The sequence below is a fragment of the Phoca vitulina genome, unplaced genomic scaffold, assembly GCF_004348235.1.
Source record: "Phoca vitulina isolate PV1807 unplaced genomic scaffold, GSC_HSeal_1.0 scaffold29, whole genome shotgun sequence".
Classification (NCBI taxonomy): Eukaryota; Metazoa; Chordata; class Mammalia; order Carnivora; family Phocidae; genus Phoca; species Phoca vitulina.
The window spans coordinates 22662039-22685207 of NW_022589732.1; the positions used below are offsets into that span (position 1 = coordinate 22662039).

The 23169-nt window shown below is 38.6% G+C and overlaps 1 protein-coding gene across 1 annotated transcript in view; it reads left to right on the forward strand.

Moving 5' to 3' along the window:
- The window catches only part of LOC116644212, a 49422-nt gene that overhangs the window by 5715 nt on the left and 20538 nt on the right, over nt 1-23169 (forward strand). Inside the window, exons 2-4 of the mRNA XM_032423565.1 lie at nt 609-721; nt 1318-1626; nt 4823-4906. Coding sequence (XP_032279456.1) covers nt 609-721; nt 1318-1626; nt 4823-4906 — 506 coding nt within the window. The remainder of the gene's footprint in view (nt 1-608; nt 722-1317; nt 1627-4822; nt 4907-23169) is intronic.

Genomic DNA, 23169 nt, shown 5'->3' on the forward strand with positions numbered 1-23169 from the left:
ATAATAATAAAACTACAGAATGTTAAAATCAAAGCTATCTTAAAACATCCAGAGTGTATAGACAGTTTACCCCCAAATAATAAGAAATTGATAAAAAATTATCAACAACAGTGAAAGTTAGAATACAGTAGAATAATATCATCAAAGGTTTAAGAGAGAAGATTCTCACACTAAACTTTACCCCCAGCTTAATGTTAAATTCAAGAATGAAATGAACTAAAATATTTCATACTAAAAAAATAACAGAATTTATTATTAATGAACTTCAACTAAAATAACTTTTAAAGGATATACCTCAAGAAAATGGAGTATGATCCCCGAGCAAATATGAAATGCAATAAATAATAAGAGAAAGTGGTAAACATGTAATTATAAGAAAACTTATACTGTATAAAACTAATTATAATGTCAAAGTCTGGAGGAAAAAATCCAGAGCTAATTAAAATATTGGACAGTCCTAACCTGAGAAAAAGCAGAGAGGAAAGGAGTTACAGAGCTTTAAGATACTTAAGAGATATATATTTATGGTTTTCCCCTAAATATATATACTATACTTTTAAGAACAATCAATAAACAATAGAATTCTCCTTAAATGTTATTTGTTGCAGTTGAGCTGTCGATAAGTGTGGCCCACAAGGATTTCAGTGAACAGCTAGTCTATTTGCCACATAAGTGCAGCTTGCAGGCTTTAACACTCAGCCAGACCTCGGAGACCTCCAGGGTAAGAGCACTAGAAAGGAATGGAAGAAGGCTTGTGGGTGATGGAAGTTCCAACGGAAAGTAGGAACCGATTCCTGGCAGTGGGAACCCAGATTGATGGTGCCATGGAAGATGCTGCAAATCTCAGCACTTGGGGGTGCCTCTTCCTTTCCCTCAGCCTCAGCAAGACCCCGTGTTTTGGTGTGGTGGGTTGGGTGTATGGTTCAGGCATGGCCCAGAGCACGGGAGGGCAGGGAACAGGGATGGACACAAACGCTGGAGATGCTCACACCACTGTAAGGTGGGAGAGGAGCCCATGTCAGTCCTGAAGCTCAGACTATCAACTTCTCGGGGTCGGGAGGTGCAGTTGACAAGTTTGACCGCGGTCAAGCAGCAAATGTTACTAGTTCTAGGTGCCGGCTAAAGCTGAGGTCCGACGCGGTGCCGGCGTCACGGGTTCAGCCTAGCAGACACCTGAGTCAGGCGGCAGAGAGGCAAGGTCAGGGGAGGGGGGCGGGTCCCTAGGTGGGGGCGGAGCCTGGGAAAGGCCGGCGCGGGGTGGGGGCGGGGCCAGAGGTGGGCTGAGGCCAGAGTCAGGCGGCGGGGGCGGGTCTGAAGGCGGAGCCTGGCCCCGTGGGGTTTGCGCCTGCGCACGGGGGCCCCGGGGGCGGGGTTGCGCGCGCGCGGTGCGCGGGCCCTGGAGGGCGGAGTCCAGGGCGGGCGCAGGCCGAGGGAGGGGGTGCGGTGTCTCTGGAGTCAGGCGCTCCCTCAGGCCGCGGACGCGATGCTGGCTGCTGCGGGTCCGGCGGCAGGGCCGGCGGGGATGTGACGGGCAGTCCCTCGCGTCACCTGCGGTCCTTGGGCCTGTGGGTCACTGGGCGGCCCGCAGCCGGGCCGCGGCGGAGGAGGCAGCGTGACCTCCCCACGGTGAGAGTCGGGGTCGGGAGGGGGCCGGAGTCGGGGCGGGGCGGGCGTCCGCGACTGTCCAGGGCTGGGGGCGCGGCGGGTCTCGGGCCCAGGCACCTGGGGTGAGGCAGGGACGCTCTCCGGCCTCCCGCCCTCCCGGCACCTTCTCGAGCTCCCCGTGAGCCGCCTGAGGAGGGGCGAGCGTGGAGCCTGGAGGCCGGACGCCCCCCGCCCCCGGGCCGTGACAGGCGCGCCGGGGGCCTCAGGCGCTGGGGCTGTGCCTTTCTCTCAGGAGGAATCAGGGCGAGGCCGAGTTACCCAGTGATTTCAGGGCCAGGATGCTTGTGAGGGTTGACAGGGGAAAGTACCCGGTTGCCCCAATGACGGGTTTTTTTGTTTTTGTTTTTTTTTAATTACTGGGCCAAAACAAAGACACACCCTAAAACACATCCAGAGATCAAACTTTGGTGGACCACACCGTTGTCATAGGTTCAGATGGTGCTTCTCTCTCCTTTTGACATCTGCTGTTTTTATACATATATTTGTTTTTTATGCTACTTTTTTTTTTATCAAAGTAAAAGGCAGAATGATTCCTTTGAGGTAGTCGTCGGTGGCTAAGCTTGAGTTTGAATTTCAATAATTGCAAATTCATCTTTGTAGGCTACCCAGCCAGTTAGGCTTGCATTTCCAAGACTAGGCCTTAGCAGTGTGGAAATTACTGATTCAGGGACTCTTCGTGGTCCCAGATTGAAATGTGGATGTTTTGCTCCCATTGGTGAGATAAAAATTGAGTTTTAGTCTTTTCAGAGTAGCCATTTGAGAAGGCATTCCTTTTCTCCTTTTTTTCTGAGCATTAAAATATAATGGAACCTATTAATTTTGCCAGTTAAAAAAAAACATCATCTTTTAGGCTAGTTTAAAGATTTTAGTGGTGGCAGCTCTTCTTTAACCAAAAGGAATTTAGGATACCCTTCTGCACAAAACATGTCTTATCTGCAATCAATATATAAGTATTTAAACATTCCTGAGTGTTTCACCTGAAGTCAAGTCTTCTCAGACATTATTACTGTTTGCCTCTTGTGATTTTTTAAGCTCTTAAGTATTATTTCGTTGTTTTCTTTAGTGTTCTCAACAACATTGACTTCAAAGAATCTTTAGGTAAAAATACACACACTTTCTTGAATCTTTTAGCCATAATTCATACTCTTTCACTTCAGTGTGGTATTAATATGCTGTAGTAAGAAACTGCTAGAAGCCATCCTAAGGGCAGGAACTCTCCATTTAAAACAACAGCAACAAGCAACCATTTATTCTGTATTTCCATATGGAGACCTGCATTTTGTTTGTTTGTGGCTTTGACTCAACTCCTTTGACTGTATGCTAGAAGAAGGGGACTTTGCTTGCATCCATGACTCAGTATAGTTATTGACTCCGTCAGTGACTCTACATAATCTGTGTTTGATAAAAGTCAAAGTCCTTCACAGTTTCTGATAACTTGTGTTTCTGATTTCATTTCTGCCATTTTGCCTGCCTTTCCATACAAAGACTACGTAAGAGTTCTTTGAAGATGACATCTTCCTTTGTGGTTTTACATTGTTCCCTCTGTTGAGAATTCTTCTCTACCTAGTAAACAATTTGCTCTTCAAGACCTACTGAAAATATCACCTCTGAAAATGGTCCAGACATCTTATCCCCCTTGTCTTGACTGATCCAATAGCACATCATATATTCTGCATTTAGCATTTGTCAGTTAGTAATGATTTGTTTATATGTCTGTCTCCATAAGACTTTCGGGTTTCTTCAGGGAAGGACCTTTGCAACTCTAGCATATACTGTTATGTAGTACAGGTACTCAACTACTTATTGAATACATTTTTGAGGAATGCTCTTAATCCTGAATATAGGTTTAAGATAGGCAAACTTTGTTAACTATCTCTTTCAGTATCAGAAAACATGGAAAAGATGGATGTGCAAGGTACTTTTAAATTTCCGAGAACACAGTCAAAATTGTTGTTGGTTGGGAATGAAACCCCAGTTATGACAGTGAAAAATCAATACATTTTATGATGCAAAATTTAAAAAGGCATGGCCAGTAAGGATTGCAGCTTCATTGATTTTAGGACTTTATTTTGAGGCAAAGTAATTTGCCCAAGGTCATGCAGGTAGAAAGGGACAGACCTGGGATACAGTTTTGACTATCTGTATTTCACGTTTGCCCCCATTTTCCTAATTCTAAGTCTTAATAATCGTTCTGCCATCTGAGTGGAAGGTTTTGAAAGTCATAGACATGTATTAGTAAAGGGGGTCTATAAATAGAATGTTGAACTTGAAGGAATTAATACATTATTTGGTTCAACTGTAAAAATTCTACCCATTAAACAACTAAAGCTCGAAAGGTAAGTGCCTTGTTTGAGGTTGCTTAGAGTCAATCGTACCCCACATCTCCTGACCTCATGCTTGTGTATTTTTCATTACTTCATGGTGCTTTTGGGGAAAATGAGGAAGCTGCCAGTTTTCAGAGGGAGAACAAATCAACTTGTATTTTCTCCCTCCATGAATGCTTAGCTGCCATTCTTAGGAACTTAGAGCCCTTGAGTGATGAGAAACATGATGATTCATTTGGGGATAGAGGAGAAACCTGACCTTCACTACTCCATTGGCTAGATAGTTTTTAACCTCAGTGCTTGGGGCTGTCTCTGCAGATGCCCCATAACAAGTGGCTTCTGCTCACCATATGGAGATCCCATATACAGTTACGTTTTGATGGTAAAATGAGATTTTAATATAATAAGGTTACAGATGGTTAGTAGCATGGCTAAAATTACATGTATGGCTAGTCTGTATGTGAGAAGAGCCTATCTGATTACTCCTCTGTGATAGGTTTTTTTTGGGAAAAAAATGGATAGTTGTGGTTTTATGCCTCTGAAAAGCCAGTTTTGAAATGTGTATTTACTATAGTGGGCCTGATCAATAGCACATAAGGAAAAAAAATAAACGTTTAGTTTTTCTTCTCATTTAATTCTTACCGTATATATGTGATTTTGTACTATACTATTTTATACTATAATCAAAGCATAAATATAATGTTTAATATTTGTTTTCATATTTAATGTTTTCTTTTTGCTATAATTTTTGTACACTTAAATTATACATGTTACAGTGAATTGAGGTACTTATTTTTAATAGTTGGACATCCAAGTTGTTTCTTGTTTTGCAGGTAATGCAGTTATCATATAGCTGTGCTGTTTTGCTTCTTTACTTGAGGCTAAAGACCCAGGAGGGGGAATTACAAGGTCAAAGGGTATGAAGGTTTTTGTCACTTTTGAAAAATATTGCCGAATTTATTTCTGAAAGTTTTTTTTTTTATTGACTTACGCTGCCTCCTGCAGTTTGGTTGACCAGTTTCATCATAATTTTTTTTTTTTAAGATTTTATTTATTTATTTGACAGAGAGAGACACAGCGAGAGAGGGAACACAAGCAGAGGGAGTGAGAGAGGGAGAAGCAGGCTTCCCGCTGAGCAGGGACCCAGATGCAGCTCGATCCCAGGGCCCTGGGATCATGACCTGAGCCGAAGGCAGATGCTTACTTTTATAGGTTTTTGTTTTTATTTTTTTTAAAGATTTTATTTATTTGACAGAGAGAGTCACCGTGAGAGAGGGAACCCAAGCAGAGGGGGTGGGAGAGGGAGAAGCAGGCTCTCCGCTGAGCAGGGAGCCCGATGCGGGGCTCGATCCCAGGACCCTGGGATCATGACCTGAGCTGAAGGCAGACGCTTAACGACTGAGCCACCCAGGCGCCCCTAGGTTTTTGTTTTTAAAATTTGTTTTTTAGGGGTGGCTGGGTGGCTCAGTCAGTTAAGCGTTTGCCTTCGGCTCAGGTCATGATCCCAGGGTTTGGGGATCGAGCCCCACATCGGGCTCCTTGCTCAGTGGTGAGCCTGCTGCTCCCTCTCCCTCCTGCTCATGCTCTCTCTCTGACTATCTCTTTCTCTCTCAAATATAAATAAAATCTTTAAAAAAGAAGTTTGTTTTTTTAAAAACAGGTGTAAGGGCATCTACTGTCTAACATCACTATCCACAATAGAAAAGCAAATGCAGTATTTTTCTAGTTCTACCTTCTCCTTTGTATGAATTGTCTCTTGCCCATAAATTTATTGGAAACTTTTTACCAATTTCCATTAACACTTAACATCATACATATATGAATTTCTTAAAATATGTATCTGATCTGTTTTGTTGTTATTATTGTGGACTTGGCAGTTTTTAAAATTTAAATCACTGACTTACAAAAAATTTTTCTGATTTCATCTTTTGATTGTGAGGTCTAAGAATGAATGTCACTCCACCGTCTATCTGATATACACTTTTATTTTCTTAAGCTTCTAGAGTTTGTTTTGTTATATGTATATATCTTTAGAAAATTATATATGCAATTGAGATTGAATTTAGTTTATGTGGATTTTATACTATAGAGAATCACATTCTTATAAATATCTGAGTTTCTATTGGTAAGCAGCTGTTTTTTTCCTTCCTGAGCTTGAATAGGAAACAAAACATAAGTAATCTAGTTATTTTTTTTAATAAATGGATACTTGTTTTTAAATAAATTATAGTAAGTTTCGACAAACGAAAATTTCAGGAAAGCATATTTTGGTTAATTGACGTTTTTGTTGGTTCATGGTTAACCAGAAGGTCATTTCTGATTTAACTCTTATTGTTAATCATTCTAAAGTATATGAGAGTAAAACTTTGGTTATCTGCTTCCTTTGATGAGTGAGACATTCCAGACAGATGAGATATCCCAGGGTAGTAGTTAACATTAACTGAATGCTGGATACTGTGCGGGTACTTGGCATGGAGTTGCTTACTTAATTCTCCTAACAACCATGAGTAGGTTGTTTTTATACCCTCACTTTGTAAATGAGGAAACTTAGAGAGGTAAAGTGACCTGCCAAAGGTAACACAGCTAATAAACAGTGGAACTGGAACTCCGTCTGCCTACTTTTAAAAGGCTCTGTTTGAGAACTGTATTATCCTATTTTCTGTGCTAAGGATTTGAACTTTATCTTGTAGGCATTGGAGAGATATTAGATGTTTCAAAGCAAGGGGATGATAGAGTATGTCTTTTAGGGAATTGGCTGATGTGGCAGTGTGGCAGTATATTGAATTGTGTTTCTGATAGGAAGTAGTTGAATAGGTCATATGAGAAATGCAAAGTGAATTTGGAGATCAGGGGATATTATGGAAAGATACAGGACTGAGTAACTGATTTACAAGAGAGTGGGAAGCTGGAGTGTTGATTTGGAAGATATGGAGTAGGGTAATGATAGATAAATATGTGCTTCCAGCACTTGGTTAAATTTCTTTCATGGCACTGACTGTGATGTACCTAATCTAGTGACACATCTACCTGCCCCACTGGATTATGTGCTTTTCAAGGACAGGGACTGAGTAGAAGGCATGATCTAATACAGGATGAGCTAATACAGGAAGAGGGCAGAAGACTGAATTGGGGGTGGGAAACGCCAAATCACCTAAATCAAGTAGTGCCTGGAGGAGGGGAGCTCTAAAAAGTGGCAGCTGTCAGGGGGGAGCGGGGAGAGCCATCAGTGCCAGACTGGGGAGGAGTGTTAAGGAGAGGGAAGTATTAGCACAAAAGCAAATACAGAATGCCACCTTAGGCTACAAACAGTTCTAGCTGTTGTGTACTAGCGTGATAGGCTGCTGACCAGCAGTTACCTACGGCTAAGTTGTCTTTACTTTGCTACTTTTTCCTCCCATACCTTTCTCAGAGTATCCTTTGGTTTCCTGCTTCTTTTAACGTCCGACACACTTGCTACTGTGCTGATGCTGGGATGTGACTCAGCCTATGGAGAGCAACCAGTCAGAACTCTCCTTCCTTTTTAAGTGAGTTGACAAATCAGAGTATGTTAAGTGTAATCTGTGAGTTTTCAGCTCTTCTCTGCTGAGGTGATTGCTTTTGAATGTTCCTCCAGTTACTTCTCTGACTTTTAAGACTTCTGATTGGTTGTTTTGAGATTTAGAACCTTGAGGAGCCAGAGAATTCTTAAAGACTGGATCCATGAAAGCTGAAGTTTTTTCACCTGTTTACTTTTCCATATTGATCAGTTTGAATATAATTGGGTCATCTTTGAGGATTGTTGATCTTAAAAATGCCCCAGGACCATCATTCCAAATAGTTAAGAATCTCTGTTCTCTTTGTACAGTTCTGTAGTTATCTAAGGTGTGGGGGCTTGTTTTAAATTTTCTTGGTCAGTTCCTAACTTACTTCATATGACTGGTTTTCAAAGAGCCACTTAGAAAAGGAGTTTGTGCTTGATTTCTTCTGCTATTATTTGCTTCAGAGCATCCTTACTCTTCACTCTCTGCCTTCTTCGCGGTTTTCATCTATCTGGTTTCTATGCTTGGTAAGTACAATCGGAAGGGGAAAAAGAGAAAAAAAAATGGGTAATTACTTTTCTCTTCCCTTCTTTTCTGTAGTTGTTACCACACTCTTCACCCCAATCACTGCTCCCAACTGTCCAATTTGTCATGGCCCCCCTACCCCATATCTTCAATTCTGTGTGTGGGAATGGGAGGTGCAAGACAGCTTTTTAGCTGAGGAATGTGAATGTCTCAGGGTTTTGGTCCTTCTGTAATGTGATGTCTTATAGCTTAGTAGATGCTTTTCATTCCCTGGCAATCTACTTCTCTTTAAAATACAAAAAATAAATTTAGGCCCTATTTCTTTGAATTAATTCCCATTCATTCTCTCTCTCTCTCTACCCCCCCACCCTCTCACTCCTTCCCCTTCCTCCCTCCCTCTCTCCCCTTCTCCCTCTCCTCTGCCTTTCTCTCTGTCCTCCCCCCAGCTTCCTCAAACACACCCCTCCCCCCCATACCAAGATACCATAATCTTGATGACAGAGCCCCTAGAGAATACACTAGGGACAGCTAACTTAGGCAGACACCAGAAGGTACTTTGAATTTTGTTGTCATCATATTAATGATATTTGGTTGCAGCCTGAGTGCTTTGGGGAAATTTGAGAGCCTTCTCTGACCATTATGTCTTGGCAGGCAGTGTTGGGGTTGGCAGTTACAGTTTTCTCTGACAATCATACTTTAGAAAGGCAGGAACTATTTGTAACAGCTATTTAAGTGTAGAATGGGTCTGGTGATGTTTTGGTCTGAGTTTGTAGGCCAGGTTATAGGAAACATATCCAGGGAGTGGGGAGGCAGAGATGGCCATTTTTTTTTTCTTCTTATTTTTCCTTTTATTTTTATTTTTAAAAATTTTCTCAGGTTTATTTTCTTCATTTCATGGTTGCTTTTGGCAGCCAGCATTTTCCCAGGCCTTGAGAAGTTCTGCTATATAAATTCCCTCAACCCAGGCTTGAGACCAGATCCTGAGTCTAGATTTTCCTGATTCATGCCATCCATCCATTCAAGAAATACCCACTAAGCCCTTGCTAATAATAGTGCAGGGAAGAAAACGTTATTTTTTGCCTTTGGAACTTTCATTCTAATGACAAGATACAGAAAATAGACAAGTATATATGTAATATGTCAATTAATATAGTGTTGTGGAAAAAAAGCAGAATAAGGCAGAGAGGATGCAAGGAGGATGCTGCTGTGTTATATAAGACGTTAGAGAAGGCTGCAATGATGAATGGTATTTGAGCAGTTATATGGAAGAAGTGAGATTGTGATTTAATCTGTGCAGGTATTAAGGGAGAGTGTTTGAGGAAAATGAAAGGCGTGCAAATATCTTGTAGCTGAAGCATGCTTGTTTTGTTTGAGGAGTGGCAAGTAGATCAGTGGAGGCATTGAGGGGAATGATTAGTGGAAGATGAGGTGGGGGGGCCATAGGCAATACTGGGAGAGGGGTATATGATAGATCATATATGGCCTTGTAGGCCAGTAGGACTTTAGCTTTTACTCTGAAGGTGGGAAGTACTGAAAGGTTTCGACTTGTTTCAAATAGACCTCTCAACAGTTTTGTAGAGAATATCTGAGGCTAGGTATAATGAGATCGTTCAGGAGACTCCAGCAGCAGTTCAAGGTGGGAGATGAAAGTGATTTTAGGCAGGGATTGGGAGAAGTGCTCATAATCTGTATACATTTTGAAAGCAAAGCCAACAAAATCTGATGGTGGATTGGATGTGGCCATTTGTCGGTTTTGTCCTGAACAAGTGGAAGAATGGAGTGGCCATTTACCAAGATGAGAAGGACTTCAGGAGAAGCAGGTGGGAAATAATGAGTTTAATTTTGGACATGATAAGTTAGCAATTCAACTGGAGATACTGTCCAGACAACAGGTATACATGAGTCTGCAGTTCAGGCCAGAGGTCTGGGCTGGAGATACATATTTCCAGTCATTGGCATAGAGATAGTGTTTAATACCCTGGGAACTGATTAGGATAATCTAGAAAGGAAGTGTGGCTGAATAAACCCAAAGATTTTGCCTTAGGGTCCTGTAATGTTGACAGGGAAAGGGAGAGGGAGAGGAAAAGCTAGAGCTAAGAGAGTAAGAGTAAGAAGCACTCCACGAAGGAGGAGAATTAAGAGCGAATGGTATCCCTGAAGCCAAGTAAATGTTTTAAGAAGGAGGGAGTGAGTGAATAGCTGTGTCAGATGTTATTAGATCCAGGACTAGGATATGACCAGATTGCTAGATTTAACAATATGAAAATCATTAGTGACTATAACAAGTTCCTGGTGGATTAGTGGTGATGAAAATATTATTGGAGCGGGTTTAAGAGAGAACTGTAGGAGAGGATGGAGACAACTAATTCTTTCAAGGAGTTTGCCATAAACTGAAGATGAGAAAAACAGCGATAGCTAGAGGGGATGTGGAGTCAAGGAATTGTTATTTTTTTAAAGATGGGTGCTTTTCTAGTATATTTGAATAAATATAAAAATATTTATAGCTGATGTAATGATCTAGTAGAGAGAGAAGAAAATTGAAGGAGCTATTTCTTTGAAAAATAAATGAAATTAATTTAATCCTAGTCTGCGAACCTAGGTCTATCATTATCATATATATGTCCTTATGTATTGACCTATTTCTTTCAAATTAAGACAGTGGCTAGTGGGGAGAGGTGTTAAAGAATACCTTCTACCCCCAATTTGGTGAATTTTTATCAGTTCAAAACTAGTTTTTATACGTGAGTAACAAAAGATTGTGTTTTTTTGTTTGTTTTGTTTTGCTAACCTATTTTTGTCTGGTAACTTCTCCCTGTTTATCGTTCTCAGCAGTTTTGCACAGTGCTTACCCTGTGGTTCTAAATTCTGTTTTGGTAATCTCTGTCCGATATTTAAAAAGGTACTTTAAAAAGTACCTTTTTAAAAAAGGAAAAAAAAAATTATTTAATTTAAAAAAAACTTCATAAAGTGTAAGTGAAGTATTTTTAAGAGAAAGATTTGATGGCCATTCTTTTTCCTTTTTTTTTCTAATGTACCTGACCACACTTTTTCTGTAATTGCTTCTGATTACTGAGTTGATGTTTGAGATGAGTTCAGAAACTTATGTTGAAAGCCCATATTACAGTTACATTACTTTATATGCCTCCTTCTGTGGTTCATTTATGTTTGAGTAAGTCGTTGTCAATGTTTAGTGCTGAAGCATTACTGCAATCGCTTTTTAATCTTCTTCATTGGTCTCCCTCCAGATTTTCTTTCCTTAGCCACTTATCCATACTACTGACTTTTGAATTTCTGAAACACAGATCTGATAAGGTCTTATTGTTGCTTAAAAATCTTTTGTGGCTTTCTGTTGTCTACGGAAGTCAGACACCTTTTTTTTTGCTTCTTGCCCACCTCCTGCCTACACCTGCAATCTGCTTTAGGGGATTTGGAGTGCTCCTTACTGGGTTCTAATGCATATCTGATGTTTCTTATCACAGGATAATGGTCAGATTTGCTGTCTGTGTACAGAAAGTCCTCCATTTGATGTGGCCCTTATCTTCTGTCATGGTTCCATGAAGATGAGAAACTCTGTGACATCTCTATGCTTTTGCACATAATATTCCTTTTTTCCAGAATACCATCCAACTTCTTAGCTACTTTGCTAAATGAGTTCATCTTTTTAAAAACCCAAATAAAAGTCTCCTCTTCTAGGAAAGCTTCTAGGCATATTTTTACCACGCCTCCTCTACCTGTCCTCTATGGTATTCTTTGTTACCTGTATTCCTGTAACATTTTGCAGTTATTTTGTTGTATACTTGCTGTATTTTACTCTGTTTTCTGTCATGGCTGGTCTCCCTTGCCTCAACACCAAACTTATAGTCACTCAGTAAATTTTTGTTGAATGAATGATTGAGTAAAGCAGATGGTTATTCACCACTGACCCAGTTTTGATTGACCCATTTGGTTGGGCTTTTTACGTCAATTTAATTTGTAAAGATTATACAAATGAGCAATTCTTTTTTTTAAGATTTTATTTATTTATTTATTTGAGAGAGAGAGAGAGAGCGCACAAGCTGGGGGAGAGGCAGAGGAAGAGAGCGAAGCAGGCTCCCTGCTGAGCAGGGAGCCCAGTGTGAGGCTCAATCCTGGGACCCTGGGATCATGACCTGAGCTGAAGGCAGACGCTTAACCGACTGAGCCACCCAGATAGCATTCTTAAAGAAGAGTCACATACAAAATGTATTAGAAAGTTAATATTTTATTAAATATTTGTTCTTCTGAGCAAATAATGAGATTTGTTGATTCCATTGTGTATCTCAAATCTTTCTTTTTTGTCTGAATATCTGAATATTTTTCCTCTGTGGTTTCAGTTTTTTCTCTTTGATGTTTCTGTTTGGTTATCTTTACTCACCCTCTCTACCCTAAACATATCTTAAACTCAATTTCTAAACTTGATCTTGACTTTTACATTAGTATTTTCTGTAGCACCATCTTGTAAGTTACTTAAGTTTCTGTGTAGCATTTTTAAGTCTCACTTCTGTATCTTAACCGTTATTGAGTTCTATTCTAATTCAACACACATTTTTTGGCCACTTCCCTTGTTCCTGATTTGTTAGTACTTGTGATGAAAGGCTGAATAAGAGAAGGTCTCAGTCCACAAATTATTGTCGTACATGATGAGTATAGTAATATAGTAAGAGTGGAATATTTAGGGCACCTCGGGAGTAGAGAATATCTCTCTTTTATGTACTCCTTAATTCTTACTTTGGCTGCTACCAACCTCTGTCAGGCCCTAGATAATTTTAAGACTGCTTAATAGTTTGTCTTGCCTTAACTCTCCTGTCATTCCAGTTCATCATGAAAGCTGTCATCAGATCGATTCATTGTCTTTAAAAGAAAAAAAAAAAGCTACCAGTCTTTCTTCTTCCTGCTTGTGGAATAAAATCCAAAATAGAATACAATCTGGAATGCAGAGGCTTTGGCCCAGACTTCCTTTCTTCTCTTCTGCTACATGAACTCTCCATTCCAGCAAAACTCTTCTACATTCTGTTCCAAACACACTTCATACTTTTCCTTTTTTGCCTTGTTTGAGCCATTCTGCCATCCCAACAGTGTTGTTACTCATGATTCTTCTACTTACTGAAATTGTATCTGTACTTGGATTTAGTTCCTGTTGTTAAATCTAGTGTGAGCCTTTTAGATGATCATGCCCATGTTCGTAACACCCTCTCTGCCTTTATGACATCACTCCTGTTTCTCCTTCTTACTTATTCTTTCTCAGCTGTCTTTACCGACCCCATCCCTAAATGCTCGTGTTTCCCAGGGTTTTCAGTCTGACCTCTTTATCTTCATTCTGTCCTGCTTTCTTTGAACACATGTCGTTTTCATTATCTCCTTTGTATTCATTTCTTCAGCCCTGTTTTCCTCTTGAGCACTCCAGTCCTTAGGTGAGCTACTTAGAATGCCCACCTGATTGTCTAGCAGAAAACCTGGAACTTAAAAACATCAAAGATTAAGTACGTGTTTTCCTCCAGACTCGTGTATTCACCTCATTTTTCTTTCTTGGTTAATGATGCTGCCAATCACTCAGTTACTCAAATTATAAACCTGGGAATCATCCTGATTTCTGGTCTCCTATCCCTCATTTTCCATTAGCTGCAATGTCCTGCTGTTGGAGTTGTTCCCTCTCCATTCCCTTTACTGTTTCCTTGGGCCAGGCTCTATTATCCTGAGTAGACCATTGTAAAAAGTCCCTTTAAAGTAAGTCTTCTGCCTGATCCTGGATATTGTGTAAGAAATACATGTTGATTGTATTCTGGAGAAATGCCAAAGGCAAAATAATTTTGGGTCTGCTACCCTAGAATAGCACCTGAACCATGGATTAATCTTTGTGTATCCATTAAAGGTCAATTTCCTAATATCTCTGTAAAATAGTATTGTTAAGAAATAATTTATGCTTTGTACAAGAAATTTGCTTAAGGATTAAGAATATTTTTTCTAAGGATTAAAGGGAAAAAGCAAGGAAAGATATAGGAAGACAGAGGTCTGGCTGGGACAAGTGCCAGAAATGATCTTATAGGACATTTTCTTAATGAACTAGAAAAGAGATTGTAAGTTTGAAAGTTAACACTTGGTGCTTCGTGTCCAAATGCCAGTTAAAGAGCAGTTAACTACAGAAGGATCTTGAGACTGTGAATAGACAAAACTGAGAGCTTTAGGGTGGGGAATTATAAGCTAATATATTTGAGTAGTACTTTGAAGAGATGTTGTTTAACCATCAGTTAATACCCAGGAGAGACTCCTGATAACATTCTTGCATGTTCCTGGAAGATACTGGCCTAATGTGCTGATGCTGCAGATACGGTACCATACTCACTACCTATATGTCATCTAATATATTTCATAAGCACAAGTCCTTTAGTATTGAATCATTATTTTCTGAATTCAGGTATAGTCAAAGAAGAGCTCTTTAGTTTTTTGAATTTTTTCTTGGTTTGCTAATAGATTTTAGATAGAATTTGTCTTGCTTGTAACATTTTAAAAAGTCAGATTTGCAGAAAAGTACTTTAAAACTTGAGTCCTTTGTGTTCTTTTTTTAATTTAAATTTTAGATAACATACTTGAGTCCCTTATATTCTGAATGAGTCAGCATATATTTCAAGATAATTGAATTTTATATATTGTGAATATTTTGCCAAGCTATTAAGTGTATTTTTATTAGCTTTTGCTGTTGCTATATTGTTGATCTTTATTAATTTTCCAGTGAATTTCGGGTTTATGAGGATGGCACTAGATCCTCACTTGGAAGTTATCTTGGAAAATCTATTTGAGCATTCTGTATTGTAGCATTTTGAAGTTGAGAATGGGGAGTGTGTATCATTTTGGCTTACGCTGTTCTGCCTAGGAGTTCCTCTGCAGAGGAAAGAAAGGAAAAAGGCTTCAGAGAGTTCTCAAGGTAGACCAGAGTGGCATTTTGAGCAAGGGAGTAGTGTGTAGTCTGGTAAGGAGTCCTGAAAGATCATAGTGTGAGACTGGATCTTGGGTAGTTTGGCGTGAGTGGAAGGCAGGGTTTGTTGGGTAGTGGTAGGAGAGAACAGCTGCAAAGGAATACCAAAGCCATATTTGGAATCTTAGCTGTACTTGCTTACTATCTGTGTGTCTGTGGACAGATTATGTGATTTCTCCATGTTGCAATTTCCTTAAATCTGCAAAATCAGAATAATAAAATTACCCATGTTGTAGGATTGTTGCGAGATTTAAATGAGGTAATAGCTACCTGGTACACAAGTGCTCACTCAGTAGGTACCAGCTGTTATTGTTAGTACTGTTTAAAGGCACTTTTTTTGGAGAGCCATTGAAGGATTTTAAATTGAAGAGTGACATGATCAGGTTTATAATTTTGAATATTAAGTCTGGGAAAAGTATAAAGGGTGGATTAAGGGGAAGAAGCTGAAGGTAGGGAATTAAGGAAACTTAATGCTAGAATACTGGCTAGAGATGATAAGAGTCTAGATTAAGTGGTGTTGGAGAACACAGGATGGATTTGAGAATTATTAAAAATTGACATGTGTGGGACATGTGACACATGTTGTGTTTAACTCTTGATTTTGGCTCAGGTCATGGTCTCGGGGTTGTGAGGTTGAGCCCTGCTTTGGGCTCTGTGCTGGGTGTGGAGCTTGCTTGGGATTCTCTCTCTCCCTCTCCCTCTGTCCACCCTCCCCGCCCCCCAAAAAAATTGACATGTGCATTATATTCTATGAGTTGGGAAAATCTAAAGGGAACTAGAAAAGTAGACAGCAAGGATGTAGACAGAGTACCCAGCTGGGTAGGAGACATTGTATTCTTCCTTTCATTAATAGGAGAAGGCGGAAGAGGATGGTTAGAGGCACATGCTCACCATTGCCAGGGATCTAATGGCTGAGCTGGGCTGCCTCCTGTTCTCCAGATGGGGCTGGAGTATTTGGGCAACTCAAGATGAGTCCAGAGCAGTAACTCGGGCAGCACACAGGGATAATGTACCAAATATCAGGAAGCTCTCATGAGTGCAGGAGAGACATGATAATAAACCACAAATAGAGCTAAAAACAGTACTAGGCTTGAAACAGAGGAAGAGCTAATGTCTAAGGGATTGGAAGGAGATTTGAATTATGTTTGGATTTGAATCTCTGGGTTCTGCCCTTTCTAAGTGCTAAAAGAAGGTCAGGCCCTACTAGGGACTTAGCTAAGTTTTGTTAATTTTACAAGTTCAGAAGTATCTTTTAAGCATTTGGTATTTTAGCATTTGATAGTTGGGACATTTTGAAATGTTAACATATAGTCATTTTGCTTAAGGCTGCATATCTGCTTTATAATTTTGTTTTTGGAGTACTTAATGTATATTCTCATTTAATCATATATTCTTTGCAAGATTAATTGTAGCATTTAAAAAATGCTGCCTTTCACAGTAAAATGATTAGTTTTTAATTTGTTTTACTAAGTTGAATATTCTTACCTTACATAATTTTACTTAAAGACTCTTTGATAATAAAGAACAAAGTTCTGCCTAGAATATTATGACATATATTTTCTTGTCACTGAAGTGTTCCTTGCATTGACTGACCAGTAGTAAGTATAGGTTAAATATAAATGTACTTTGATTTTAAGGTGTGGTTGATACTTAGGCGTCAGCCTACAATACCCTTTTACTTTTTATTAATCATATTTTATAAAATTATAATTATTTGTGTTGTTGAAGTAAACAATACTTGGGGATTGTGCATAGTGTTACTGGCATTTTCAGTTCTTTATCAGCAACACTTAGATATTATGTCTCCGTTGCTATAGAATTAGAGTAAGACTTTTTCTATATACTGCTATGTCCAAGGGGAAGAAACAGAATACCTTCTAGTAAAACTACAGTCATACATATTTAGATTTTTCAGTAACTTTCATTTCTTCACTCACTAGCTTTCATTGAATGTTTTTTCCTACATATTATGATACTCTTTAGGAATTGAAGAAAACCCCAAATATATTATGGTCCTTGTTCTCAAGGAGCTCCCAGTCTAGTAGAGAAAGTAGAACACATGTAGATATGATTTTAAAAATAAAATAGGGTGACAGTTGCTATACCCAGAGATGTATGGGAGCATACAGGAGGAGCACTTAATCCAGGCAGGTGTCACATGAACATGCTGATTCTGTAGTGAGCCTTATTGCTATTTATTACATGAGAAGCAAAAATATAAAACCTAAGAGCTGTCATCTAGCAGCCTGATATAGATCAGGCCATAGGACTTAGTACATTCCAGAGAGCAGAGGTATAGATACTGTATGTCATGGGAAATTGCAAATTGCAAGAAGCCTGTTGTTATAGCCCTCACTTCTTGTCGTGCTCTCTTGGTGGAGCTATTGTGTATGCTTCTTGTCTCCCTGATGGAGACACCACTCTTGGTAATGGAAAAGCTGTTGGGGGGAAATACATATGAGATGGATCTAAAAGAATTAGAATTAGTTAGCATGAATAAGGTAAGTGTAGTATTGACTGCCTAACATTTTTTTTAAACTTGGAAATAATTTCATACTCAGAGGAAAGTTGCAAGAATGAAAATAGTACAAAGAATATTCACATAGTCTTAATCCAAATTCACCTACTGTCAAAATTTTATGCTGTTTATCATTTCCTCTCTTCTGTATACACGTATGTACATATGCATGTACATATATGTCTGTATACATATATATGGTCTTTTGTACACACATGCATGCACACACACACACCCCAAGCATTTGAGAGTAAGTTGCATATATTATGACACTTTACTTCTAAATACATCCACATGTATTTCCTAAGAATAGGGATGAAAAAAAATCTAACCACTATGCAGTTATGGGTTTGCTAAATTTAACACTGATACAATAATCTACCATTTGTATTCCAATTTTTTTAAAAATTTTCACTGACCAAGTCTCCTTTATAGCATTTCTCCCCTTAAACAGACTGGCTTTTATTTTATTTTATTTTTATTTTTTATTTATTTTTTTAAAAGATTTTATTTATTTATTCGACAGAGAGAGAGCAGTGAGAGAGGGAACGCAAGGAGGGGGAGTGGGAGAGGGAGAAGCAGGCTTCCTGCTGAGCAGGGAGCCCGACATGGGGCTCGATCCCAGAACCCTGGGATCATGACCTGAGCGGAAAGCAGACGCTTAACGACTGAGCCACCCAGGCGCCCCCAGACTGGATTTTAAAGAGCAGAAAGTGAAGAATGAGATTTTTTGATAGATAGTTTTTATTAAGGGTCTAAAGAAGCTCATAGAAACTTAAAGTTGGATTCCCCTTTTACTCCAAATCTGTCTCTCCCCCATTCTTTCCATTTCAGAAAATGGCAGCACCATTTGATTAGTTGTTCAGGCACTCAGAAACCTGAGTGTCATCCTTGATTTCTCTCTCCCTTTTTCCTCATCCCATGCATTTAATCTATCAACCAAGTGCTATAGCTTCTGTTTACCCCTGCCTGCATCTTCAACTCTTTTACTCCTTTCCATCCATCCACTTCAACCTGCCCAGACCATCATCATTTCTCATCTGGGCTCCTTCCTACCTAGCTTTTTTTTTTTTTTTAAAGATTTTATTTATTTAAGAGAGACAGAGACAGAGATAGCGAGAGAGAGCACAGGTGGGGAGGAGAGGGAGAAGCAGGCTCCCAGCTGAGCAGGGAGCCCAACATGGGGCTCGATCCCAGGATCCTGGGATCATCCCTGAGCCGAAGGCAGACGCTTATTGACTGAGCCACCGAGGTGTCCCCCTACGTAGCTTTTTAACTAATTTCCCTGCTTCTGTGTTTTCTCCCTTCCAATTCATTTGCCACAAAGCAGCCAGAATGATTTTTTAGAACTGAAAATCAGATCGTGTCACTCTCCTCATAACCTTCAATGGCTTTCCATTGGGCTAGAGCACTAGAGTCTACCTAGCTCTTCTTTCTTTAGGTTATAACTTCACATCTTTTTCCTCTGAGATGCCTTCCTTGATGCCCATTTTTCTCCTGTAGCATTTTGTTGTTTTCCTTCAACAGGACTTATGATTTGTAGTTACTTTTTTGCCTGTTTTTCTTTTTTTTTCCTTTTTCTTTCTCTTTTTCTCTGTCTCCTACACTAGACTGTAATTGCAAAAACCATAGAGGCCATGTCTGTTTTGTCAACTTTTGTATATTTAGCAGCTAGCACATTGCCGGGATCATGGCAGGAGATTAAATATTTGAATATGCTTAGTGAAAGGAAACATGAGAGGTTATCTGGTCCTACTGCCCATCCAGTGTAAGAGTCTGCACTTTCTCTGGCAAGTGATTATTCAGCTTGTTTTTGAACATTTTCAGATGTACAGCTTAGTGTTTTATGTGGTAGTGCATAACCTTGTTGAATAATTCTGGTAGTTTAAAAGGTTTTCTTTACTTTGAGCTGAAAACTGCCTTTCTGTTATTTTTATCCATTGATCCTAGTTCTGTCCCTCTCTGACATCTTAAACTATTTGATAGTAACAATCATATATTCTATTGGTTAGGCTAAAACATTTGTAAATGCTTTACATTATGTAACATGGTTCTTCACTCTTATCCCCTCTGTATATATCCATTTTGTCAGGGTGACTCTAGAAGTGGTATATTGAAGAATAAAGATGTTCTTAATCTTTGGTTTAGTAATTTGTGGTTAAATGATTTAAGCATATTATCTTAATGTAATATAGCGATTGAAATAATAATTGTAAGTATAGTAATATGGGAAATACTTTAAAATAATTTAAAAAGTAAAATGTTAAATCGTATCTAGTTATTATAGCCAGCTGACTAGTTTATAGTTAGTTTAATAAGGGGAAAATGTAATGCTAAGAACTATTAGTGTCATTCCAGCTAGAGGTAAGTGAGCCTTCAATAGTCGGCATTAACTCTTCTGATTTAGATAGTGTGTTTCTTCTAGTGTAGTCTAAGATTGCTTGTTTTGTGGCCTTATCACACTGTTAACCCCTTTGACCTCATCAGCTAAAATTACTAAAGTTAAACTAAAGAGCAAAATTTGTTTCCTTGAGATTAAAAAACATTTGAATTTTTCATGGTGGCATCAAATTGGGTTAGAGACTTGAGATACACTGAATGACCAGGGGATTATTTAGGGCATTTTTTTGCTGTCTAAATTATTTGTTGAAGGTACTGCTCGTATATTATTTGAATATTCTGTACCAATACTGTAATTCCTGTTGTCCTGAAATAGGTTAATATTTTAATATTATTTTTAATCAAAACTAATAAGTAGTAATTATAACTAGAGTTTAGACAGTTATTTCTGAGAAAAAGCTTACTTAATATGCTAAAACTAGCATATTTAAGAGCAAACTTAAAAATAAACCCATACCTTGATTTTACAGAAAAATGTCTTTAGAATTGAATTATTTAATAATGTCCAAACTTGGAAAGCTTTTTTTCTCATAAAGGCATTATTTTATATTTGTCAACCAAAAATAATAGAAAATGATACCATTGGATATTAGTAATTAAATGTAGAAAAAAAAATTGAAATTATTCTTTTAATTGATATGTGAAGAAAATCAAGTTTTATTAGAGGAGCATTAAGGAGATAGGTGGACACTTGGAAAGAATGGGAGCAGGGTTTCTTATTATTCTTTGTATCTAGTAATTTGCTTAAGTGGTTGTTGAGTGAATTCAGAAAGAATTGCTGGGCCCATCCGGTGTCAGAAAGGCTGGCTTTGTGGTCAGCAAACTCTGAATGGCAATTCTCTTAACTTTTCTGGACTCAATTTCCTGTATGAGCTGTAATTTCCCAGTTCTAAAATTCTGGTTTATTGAAGTACACTGTATGACAGGGTTGCATTTTCAAAGGTATAGAGGTTAATAGCACTTTTATTTATTACATCTAATTTCACTTCAAAATATTTTTCTTGCTAAGAAGTTATTTTTATCTGGTTTATTTTTTTAATGTCCATTTTATATTTTTCATATGGAGAGAGTAATAAGTTTGTGTGTGTGGAAAGTTTTCAGTTTTCTGAAAGGTATAAGAGGAGACTCCATTTCTGGTTCTCATAAGCTAGGACATTCCAGCCAACCTTCCTTCTAATAATAAATAAGCATGCTGGACAAAATATTTTATTTATTTATTCATTATTTTATTTTTTAAGTTTTTATTTGAATTCCAGTTAGTTAACATACAGTGTGATATTATTTTCAGGTGTGCAGTATATGATTCAGCAATTCCATACATCATTCAGTGCTCGTCAGGACAAGTGCCCTCCGTAATCCTCATCACCTATTTAACCCATCCCCCTAATCCCCTCCTCTCTAGTAACCATCAGTTTGTTTTCTATAATTTAGAGTCTTTCTTATTTTTTCCCCTTTGCTTGTTTGTTTTGTTTCTTGAATTCTGTATATGAGTGGAAATAATATGGTATTTGTCTTTCTCTGACTGACTTATTTCACTTAGCATTATACTCTAGCTCCATCCATGTCAATGCAAATGGCAAGATTTCATTTTTTATGGCTGAATAATATTCCATTGTAGATATATGTTACATCTTCTGTTTTTTTACTTTTTAAGATTTTATTTATTTATTTTAGAGAGAGAGCAAGTGCAAATGGAGGGAGGGAGAGGGACAAGCAGACTCCATGCTTAGCACAGAGCCCGACGCGGGGCTTGATCCCAGGACCCTGAGACCATGACCTCAGCTGAAACCAAGAGTTGGACATTCAGCCTACCGAGCCACCCAGTGCCCGTATGTGCTACATCTTCTTTATCCATTCATCTATTCATGGACACTTGGACTGCTTCCATATCTTGCCTATTATAAATAATGCTGCTATAAACATAGGGATGCATGTATCCCTTTGAATTAGTGTTCTTGTATTCTTTGGGTAAATACCCCGTAGTGTGATTATTGGATTATAAGGTGGTTCTGTTTTTAACTTTTTGAGAAACCTCCATACTGTTTTCCACAGTGGCTGCCCCAGTTTGCATTCCCACCAACAGTCCATGAGTGTTCCCTTTTCTTCACATCCTCACCAACACCTGTTGTTCTTGTGTTGTTGATTTTAGCCATTCTGACAGGTGTGATTTATCTATTTTTCAAGTTTTATCTATCTCCCACAGGCACATTTTGTGATTCATAACTGGAACGAAAATAAATAAGAGGTTTTTTTCCTCTGAAATAATAACTAGTCAAGAATTTGAAAAGACAGAAGGAGAGAAGGATAAATATTTTGCTTTTATGTTTGTGTATAAGACTGTGCTTTCCATTATAGTAGCCACTAGCTGTGTACATAGAGCTATTTAAATTTAAATGAGTTAAAATTAAATAAAAAGTAAAAATTCAGTTCCTTAGTCACCCTAGCCACATTCTTAAGTGCTCGATAGCCTCGTGTGGCTAGTGTCTACAGTATTGGTTAGGGCAGATACAGAACATTTCCATTATCACAGAAAGTTCTATAGATAGTGCCATAATAAATTGTATGGGATAGGATTACTCATGAGAGTGAAGACAGACAAAATGGTGACTTGTGTGCACAATCCTTTTAAGGCAAAAGAGACTCAATCTTGAAGGTAGAATGAGGGAGAGGAGGTTTATGAGCAGGGCCCCAAAACATACATACATTTCTTTGCACCGGCCAGAAGGTGGCAGTGTCCACTCAGATCAGCTGGTTATGGGACAGTCACTGGGGAAAGAGGAAGTATGAGGGGAGCAGTCCTCTGAGTGGTGGCCAATGAAGATTTCTGTATATGCAAAAGTTTGTTGATAAGGTCTTTACATTTTAAGGAATACCTATGCAGAAAAAAATTTCTTAGACATTACATAAAAATTTTTTATCCTTGTGTATTTTAAATCTTATGATGTTCAGAACATATTACATGCTGCACATGTATATACACACATAACAAACTAAAGTGTCGTGAAATGCTGTGTATGCATGATGCCTTCTGATATTTTTTATTTTTTATTCTGTTGTATGTGTAGCAAGGATATTGATTTATTACTAAATAGGAAAAGTCTGCTTTAGGATATTACTACAATAAATCTAATTTCCAAAATATAAAATGACTGAAATGTTGCAAAATTAATTTTGAAAATCCACATGAACATTATAGAAACTGCTGAAGCTATAACCATCTTAGGTTCTGTA